Source organism: Arachis ipaensis, chromosome B05, assembly GCF_000816755.2.
Source record: "Arachis ipaensis cultivar K30076 chromosome B05, Araip1.1, whole genome shotgun sequence".
In the NCBI taxonomy this organism is placed as follows: domain Eukaryota; kingdom Viridiplantae; phylum Streptophyta; class Magnoliopsida; order Fabales; family Fabaceae; genus Arachis; species Arachis ipaensis.
The window spans coordinates 31,473,772-31,483,008 of record NC_029789.2 but is presented as its reverse complement, the minus strand read 5'-3'; the positions used below and the strand labels follow the sequence as shown (position 1 = coordinate 31,483,008).

The following is a 9,237-nucleotide window of genomic DNA, read 5'->3' as shown; positions in this document are numbered from 1 at the left end:
TTTTTTAAATTATTAATGTATACTTTTATTATATCTTCTTATTGTATCACACACTATTATTTTCTCTTACTATTATTTCTATCGCACACTATTATTGCCTTATTCTCTTTTCTCATTTTTTCTTCTCCTCACACCTTCCCTTCACCCAATCGTAATTATTACCAAGGACTATTATCGCAACTTTCAATCTTGTCTATCACTTTGATTTATAATAATTTATTATGTTAACTTTTATGAGTCGTTGAAGTGTTGTTAAAAGAATTGATTTTTCTGTCTTCTGAATATCTAAATGTATAAAAACAATAGTTTTTTCTTGATGTGAATTTTAAGTTGTCTTATTATTTTATTAAAAAAATGTACGACATAAAACATTCAAAATTTTTGCTCAAATTATCAAAATTTGATGTTAGTAATCTTTAAAAATAATATTAAAATATATTATTTTAACTATAATAAAAATAGTATATTATTGTAAGTTTTTAACTAATAATTATAAAATTAAGTTGCAATTTAATATAGGCCCTTAGAATAAAAGACTATCATTACTTCTTACATTTGACTACTATTATATAAGTTGTACGTTTGTTTTATTGTGTAAATTAATTAAACTATATTTTATTATTTTATTTTGCATGTGTTGAAATAATGCGATCCTACAATAAGGATGATATTAATTTTTATAATCTTATACGAACCTTCTTACTATTTTGTTTGTCATTTAAATACTATCCATAAAAAATAGTTAGTTAAAGTGAAACACGGTATAAAGAGAGTCAAAAAAATTCTTTTGAATTCAGAATTCTAATATGTTTCTTAATCATCACTTAATATAAGTCATATTTAATAGGTTAAAAAATTCTCTCTCTCTCTTATATTCTTAACTTCTTCTATAATAAATTTTTTACATTATCTAATACATAAATGTCACATCCTTACATTTATCTTAAAAGTTAAAAGTTATAAGTAAATTATATTAGTATTTTTTAATAAAATTAAAATAAAAAGATAAAAAACTACTGAAAAGAATAATATTAAGTTTAAGTTATGTTATGTGTATATCAAAATCAGCCACCAAAGTCCGCCACCAGTATAAAATACATGCTACAATACAAATACACATTGAAAATAAATTAAACTACACATGTATTTAGTATACACAAATACATTGGTGGCTGATTTTGGTGTACAAATAGTATTTTTGACTAAATTTTATGTTCTTTTGTACCAAAATATTACAATGTTTTAGATTATTATATTATCTTTGTACTACAGAATAAAAAATAAAATTCTATATCTTTTTGTTGTTACTTATTTAATTTTATTTTTATTACAGTTTATTATATTATTATATTTTTTCTGTACTATATAACAAAAAGTAAAATTCTATATCTTCTTGTTGTTACTTATTTTACTTTATTTTGGCTATCTAAATTAGCCTGTATAATATTGTGAAGGTTGAAACTGTTAAAAAATATATAACAGAAAATTTAGATATTTATTGTGTTATCAGGTTATTTAAAAAAACTAATTCATATATGTTATTATCCTACCATATCTTTAATGTTATATCTCAATCTAATATTTAATAAAGAAATAATATTAACCAACATAGAACTGATTAAAACTTTAAAAAATAATTAGCAAAATATCTATGAGAGTTTTTTCACTTTACTATTGATAGATACATATTTTTTTTTTTGCATCTTTTATATGCCAATCAAATAATCGATACTATATACCAAACGAATAATATTTAATTAATTAATTTTTTTGAAATATAAATTATTTATTTTAATTTAATTATAAACAAATTTGCATGTACTTAAATGTCAGAACTCTACATCGTTAATAGTTTAGGAAATAAACATATTAATATTTTAACAAATCATTGGTAGGTGTAAATTTTTTTTTTGCGTCTTTTCTATGTTAATCAAATAAGAATTTAATTTTGATGTTCTATTAGTGTAAAATAGTTTCACATGCATCTAATTACACAATGCTATCAAAATTAAACTCATCAAATAATCAAGGTTATATACCAAACAATATTGTGGAATACAAAATCATTAAATTTTTTGTTATATAATTTATTTAGAGAGTTCTTCGGTTCATTATTGGTAAGTATATACATGTCAAAAAAATTAAAAAACAAATATCAGATAAAAAAAATAATTTTTTTAAAATTAAATTGATGAGAGAAAACTTTGAATGTGAAAGATAGATTAAAAATATATAAAAATTAATACTGTTTGGTATAGTAGTTTGGTAAGTAAACTGAAGAGAAAGGAAAATGAAGGATAATAACCGCGGTAAAATGGTATAAAATTTGTAATTGTAGTGAATGGAAGCGAGTAAAAGATAGAGACGATACAATCACGATGTTGAAGGAAGGAGAATGATGGCAACCGTAATAATACAGAAAAATACACCTAATAGTGAGAGGAGAAGCACTAAAAATTGAATAATGAGATCAAATTGTTGGTATAAAGTACTCACATAAAGAATATACCCAAAATAAAATGATAAGATCGATAAAAAAAATATTTATCACTCCTAATTATTTTTTTCCTCCTTTCATACATGGCGTTGAAAATCAACATTTAGCATAGTCATTATCTAGTTTAGAAAATCACAAAAACTCATCCAAATAATTGTTACATACAGAGAAGCACATTCAGAATTGAAAAGAGAAATAAGAAAAATTGAAAACGGATAAAATTAATAAAAAAGATAAATTATTGGAATAAAGAATTGAAGAAGAGGTTACAGTTCCTACAACTATTAGTAAAATACAGAATAAAAATGAGATAGAAGAACATGTGTTGCTGTTAACAGTGGAAGTTCTTTTATTTAAATAACTCCGTATCGACATTATATATTGTTATAGATTTCTATTTGCGTGTTCTAATTGTACTACTCCTGTGTTTGTGGTACCTCCACTTGTGTTTGGCATTGGAATTGGAATTGAAGTTGTATCAGTTGATATGGCAACTTATTTTCTTGTCGAATCATCTCCCGATAAGTTGCACGTGTCTTCTAGTTAGGTATTGCTGTCTTTGTTCTTCGGTCACGTTCTGTCTTCTTCGCCTACAAATTCTGTCCAAGTGGTCGACGTCGACATGATTGTTGATTTCGTGATAGCAAGATGCAGAGAAGAAAAATGTTTGCGAGACCAAAATTGAAAGTGAAAGAGTAATTTAATGCTCTTGGGGGTTAAGTACGACTCAAGGTGGATCAGTTTTTTATTGAAAGTGGGTCAGTTTTTATATTGAGTACGTAGTGGTAGCAGTTTTTTTATTGGAAATAAATCAGTTTTAAAATATGTCGTGGAGTTGAAAGTGAATTAGTTTGATACTCTACTGTGGGATAAATTCTTTTTTTGATAAAAAAATAAAAAAATAGAGGACGTAGTAACAATTTCTTTATAGGGGTGCACATGAGTCGGGTGAAGCCGGATTTGATGTGACTCAGACCCGACCCGAAATATACACCGGGTCTATTTATTAGACCTGAACCTGGCCCTAGACCCAATGAAACCAATACACTTTCGGACCACAATTATACCGGGTAAAAACTGAGTCGTTAACATTACATTACGTTGATACCTTCTTGTAAGCTAGCATGTAAAAATATTCAAATTTCCAAGACTCCAACAATTATTTAACATGGTAAAATTCATTAAGAAAAATATAACAAGAACCAAACCATTCTTTAAAATTAAAGTATAACCACAATCAATACTAAAGCATAACCACAATCAATACTAATATTGTCTAATAATACCAAATATTTAAATCAATACAAATAACACAATATTATACATTAGTCTAAAATCTTATGCATTCTAAACATAAAACATTAACTTATAGTCTTATAATGACTAATAACACAAAATATTAAGATTTACAATACTTAAATTCCACATAAGAATAGTCATGATCTATCATTAATAATACAAAATATTAATTGTGTATGATGACCGGGCCACCAAGCCGACTTCGGGTGACCCGAGCTATGGTCCGGACCCGACCCGAAATAATGACCGGGTCTTTTTTTGAGACCCTTACCCGACCCTAAACTCGATAAAATCACACCAAATTAGCTCCTAAAGTGTTCGGGACCGGGTCGTACCTTAGAACCGGGTCGGGTCATGTGCACCCCTAATTTGTTATATTGAATTCAGTGTTTAACAAACATAAAAAAAGGGGGTAAAATAGGAAGAAGAAATTGGATACCAAACTTTCTTATCCAATTATACATTAGTATAATCCATTATATATTGGTATAGATTTGATTAAGGAGTACTCTTCTATATGTAAATTTTTTTTTTTAAATATAAACAATAGACATCAGAAAAATATATAAACTGTGTTGTAATTTAATTAATTGGTATAGATTTAATTAAGGAGTACATATTTATATGTAATTTTTTTTAAGATAAACAATAGATATCAGAAATATTTAAACCGTGTATTGTAATTTAATTAATTTTGTTATAGAATATTAATAAATTATGTTATTACTTGAAATAAAATGAATCAGTTTTAAACTGTCATTGGTAAAGCCAATTTTTTTTTAAAAAAAAGATAAAAAAAATTAAATACGTAGTGACAGTTTTTTTTTTATTAAAAGTGAAATAGGTAAGAAAGAGGATAAAATGGAAAGAAGGAATTGGATACTAATCTTTCATATTCCCATTATATATTGTTATAGATTAAAAGTGAAGTAGGTAAGAAAGAGGATAAAATGGGAAGAAGTAATTAGATACCAAATTTCTATATCCCCATTATATATTGGTATAGATTATATATTGGGTTAAGTACTGAAATCTTCCTAAGGTAAGGGGTGAAAATCAAATTCGTCCCCGACCTTTTTTTGTTATTAAAATAATCCCGAACGTTCAGAAACACTTTAAAATAGTCCTCAAGTGCATTAAAAAATATTAATTCCAAATTTTCCCCTGAGCCCTTTGACGCTTCGTGTTTTATTCCTGCGAAACCGATTCATTATGTGAGTAACGTTACACAAACGAACACTGATCCTTCACCTTCAATGATGCCCTAACTGAGTGAGTCCTGGCCTGAGGAGTAGCATCACTGCATTTGCATTGCGTGGGAAAGGGGGGAAGAGGAGCTCGTTCTCGTGGCAGTCATCTCGAATCAGGTACGTGTGCAGCATTTGTTTTGATTTTTTGGAGCTTGAACTTAATACTATGTGAAGGGTATTTGGTGGTTTACAAATGGGAGTTGGGTGTGATTTTTGTTTGTAGGTTTTAGGTGATGGGAACCTTTAACCTGACTGTGTACCATGGTGGTAGATTTGGGTATGACAATGGTACATTCGAGTATATAGGGGGAGAAAGGACTGTGATTGAAGATGTTGATATGGACTGCTAGTCTCTTTTTGAGGCATATGCTGAGGTGGGACAGTTTGGGTACACAAAGAAAAAAATCTCAGTTTTCTGGTATAAGGACCCAAGTTCTGAATGGTTAGAGAACGATTTGAAGTTATTTGAGGGAGACAGAGATGCCATTGAGATGTGTAAAATAGCGGGGAAGATGGGTCATGTCGATTTGTACGTGGTCCATAAGGTTGAGGTTGATCAAGAGTTTCCTGAAGTAGGGTTTCTTGATGTTAGAGGCCCAGGTGAACAGGTTTAGGAGGTAGAGAAGGCCAATGATGAAGAGGTACATAATCAGAAATAGCTGGTGATTTATCAGGGTGATGGGGTCAGGAGGTGGAAAGGGCCAATGCAGAGGCGATTAAAGAGGGAGATAAGCTAAACCTGGATGAGCAGGTTAAATCGAATAGTGATGAGGATAGTGATGATGAGGATTTCATTCCATCTGATGGTGAGGTTGATAGTGCAGATGATGAGATATTTACAGATAGTGAAGAGAAGTATGATGATGAGATCGAATTTGATGAAGTAAGAGGTGGGACTGATGCTGATCGGGTTGAAAAAGGAAAAGGGGTTGCAGGAGGTGATTTCAGTGATAAGGAAGGGTTCAATAGTGATGAAGTTGATGTGGATTATGAAGTGGGTGGTGGTTCAGAGAAAGAGGACAGCGAGGATGATGATAACAATGAAGCAATTAGATATCCAATTCATAAAAATGTGAAAGACATGACAAGGTACAAATGGGAAGTTGGAACTGTGTTTGCTTCAAGGGAGGAATTCAAGGACACTGTAACAGCTTATGCAGTGCAAACAAGAAGGGGACTGAGGTATGCGAAACTTGACTTGGTTAGGGTGAGGGCTGTTTGTCAAGAGGGTTGCCCATTTTTGTTATACGCAGCAAAAATGAGTGAGGAGGAGACTTGGTAGCTGAGGTCAATGAACCTTAAGCATACTTGTGGCCAGTCACATAGGGTAGGGATACTGCATACTGGTTGGCTGAGTAAAGTATTTAGGAAGAAAGTGGAAGGTAACCCAAAGGTGAAGATAAAGGATCTGGTCAACAAGGCACAAAGGAAATGAAATTTGACAGTGACAACTTCAATGGCAGCAAGGTCTAGACAAGCTGCATTGGATGAGATTCAGGGAGCTTACCGGAAGCAGTACAAAAGGATTGCTGACTACTGCTCCGAGCTGCTACATGCTAATCCAGGGTCCTCAGTGACGCTCAAGGTACAAAGGTCCCCTGATTTCGAGGTTGAGGACCAGCACCAGGGGTTAAACAATTACTGCATTTTTCAAAGGGTATATGTGTGCCTAGCTGCTTGCAAGAAGAGCTTCCTGCAGTGTAGAAAGTTTGTTGGATTGGATGGCTGTTTTCTAAAGACACCTCAAGGGGGGCAGTTATTGACAGCAATTGGGTGGATCCCAATGATCAAATGCTTCCAATCGCCTACGCCGTTGTGGAGGCAGAGACTAAAGACACCTGGAAGTGGTTTCTCCGGCTGCTCATTGACGACTTTGGAGCTGAGGTCATTGGGAAAACAACCTTCATGTTTGATCAGCAGAAGGTAAATGGTTAAGGTTGCAATTAAAATCTTACATTTGATAAATTTAAATTCTGGATGTTGAAGCTTTTGTCCTTTATTAATGCAGTAATTGTTATGTAACACAATTTTACCTGCTCTATTAGGGTCTCTTGCCTGCTTTCGATGAAGTTATTCCAGGAGTGGACTATAGGTTCTGTGTCCGCCATCTTTACAGCAATTTTAGGAAAAAAATTTTTGGGTTACACCTGAAGCAGCTGATGTGGAGGTGTGCAAAGGCTACACACTGGAAGGAATGGGAGAAAGAGATGCAAATCATAAGGCAGATCAATGTGAATGCGCATAGACATCTAAACGCTATTCCTCCATGATTTTGGAGCAGGTCCAGGTTTAATTTTTACTCTAAATGTGACACTCTTGTGAACAACATGTGTGAGAGCTTTAATAGTGTAATAGTAGACTCTAGGAAAAAACCTATAGTGACAATGTTGGAGGACATTAGGGTTTATTTGATGAGTAGGTGGGCTCTTAATAGGGAAAGAATTAAGAACTTTAATGGGACAGTTTTACCTCGGATTAGGATGAAATTAGAGAGGAGAGGCAGATCAGCTGGTGAGTGGAGGCCTTACTAGTCTGCTGCACAAACATATGAGGTTGTTAATGGTTTGTCTAAATTTGCTGTTGATCTTTCTGCTCACGAGTGCTCCTGTAGGAAGTGGCAGCTTAGTGGTATTCCCTGCACCCATGCCATTAGCTGCATCAACTATAAGGGCCTTGACATAGATGGATTTATTGATGACTGCTACAAGAAGCCTACATATGTCAAGTGCTATGATTCAGTCATCAATCCTCTGAATGGCCCAGATTTTAGGGAGGAAACCAACTTTGATGATGTCATGCCCCCTCCTTATCGAAAGCCCAGCCACAGACCAGTCAAGAAGAGGAAGAAAGGACCTAATGAGCCTCCGAACAGCAGCCAGTCCCACTTGTCTAGGAGGGGACAAATCCAAAGGTGCTCAAACTGTGGTGAATCTGGACACAAGAGGGGAGGATGCAAGAAGCCATCCCTGGATGTAAGTGTGTGTATATCATCAACTGCATGTATGTTAGGGTTACAGTTTCATTTTTCTATCAACTGAATTCTTTAATGTCTTTCAGGCCCAACAACCAAGGCAAACTGCTAGCAAAAGGACCAGAGGAGGAAGGAAGCCTTCATCTATCAGACCTAAAACCATATCTAAGGCTTCATCCCAGCCTGCCATGCCATCTGCAAGTGCAGGTTTGAGGAGGTCCACCAGGTCTAGAGTAGCATCTCAGCCCCAACCAGCCACCACCTCTTTTCAGCCCAACTCAACCCATTCCAGGTCCAAGCCCACATCATCCTCTACTAGGCCCAACAAAAAGCGCACTAGAAGCCTTACACAAGAACCACCAGCACCAAAGGAGAAGGGTGCAGCCAGCTCCAACCAACCAGCCAGGCCTGTCTCCTTTAGTCACAAAATTCCACTGCATGTATCTCCTAGAAAGCTGAGGCTCATGGCTAAACTTCCACCAAGACTTTGGGAAAAACTTTAGACTGTTTTAAAAATTTGTCTTTTGTGCTGTAATTAATGTACTGTTGCTTGGTTTGAGACAATGTTTGTGACACTTTTCTTTTGGTTTTTTGAAAACTAGACAACATGGCGAATGATTAATCTTTCTTAGTGAACAACAGAGTTACAGTAGTTTTTTTGAGTGTCTTGGATTATTGATGAGCGGATAATTTATACGCTTTTTGGCATTGTTTTTAGTATGTTTTTAGTAGAATCTGGTTACTTTTAGGAATGTTTTCATTAGTTTTTATGTTAAATTCACATTTCTGGATTTTACTATGAGTTTGTGTGTTTTTCTGTGATTTCAGGTATTTTCTGGCTGAAATTGAGGGACTTGAGCAAAAATCAAATTCAGAGGTTGAAGAAGGACTGCTGATGCTGTTGGATTCTGACCTCTTTTCACTCAAAGTGGATTTTCTGGAGCTAAAGAACTCAAAATGGCGCGCTTCCAATTGCGTTGGAAAGTAGACATCCAGGGCTTTCCAGCAATATATAATAGTCCATACTTTGGCAGAGTTTAGATGACGTAAATGGGCGTTGAACGCCAGTTCTACGCTGCTGTCTCGAGTTAAACGCCAAAAACACGTCACAAACCAGAGTTGAATGCCAGAAACACGTTACAACCTGGCGTTCAACTCCAGAAAGAGCCTCTGCACGTGTAACATTCAAGCTCAGCCCAAGCACACACCAAGTGGGCCCC

The 9,237-nt window shown here is 33.8% G+C and overlaps 1 protein-coding gene across 1 annotated transcript; it reads left to right on the top strand.

The window, feature by feature from the left end:
• LOC110271979 lies at positions 6,503-8,520 on the top strand. Its single transcript, XM_021123722.1, has 5 exons — positions 6,503-6,753; positions 6,795-6,969; positions 7,092-7,277; positions 7,578-8,018; positions 8,104-8,520. The coding sequence occupies exons 1-5, from the start codon at positions 6,503-6,505 to the stop codon at positions 8,518-8,520; spliced, it is 1,470 nt and encodes a 489-aa protein (XP_020979381.1).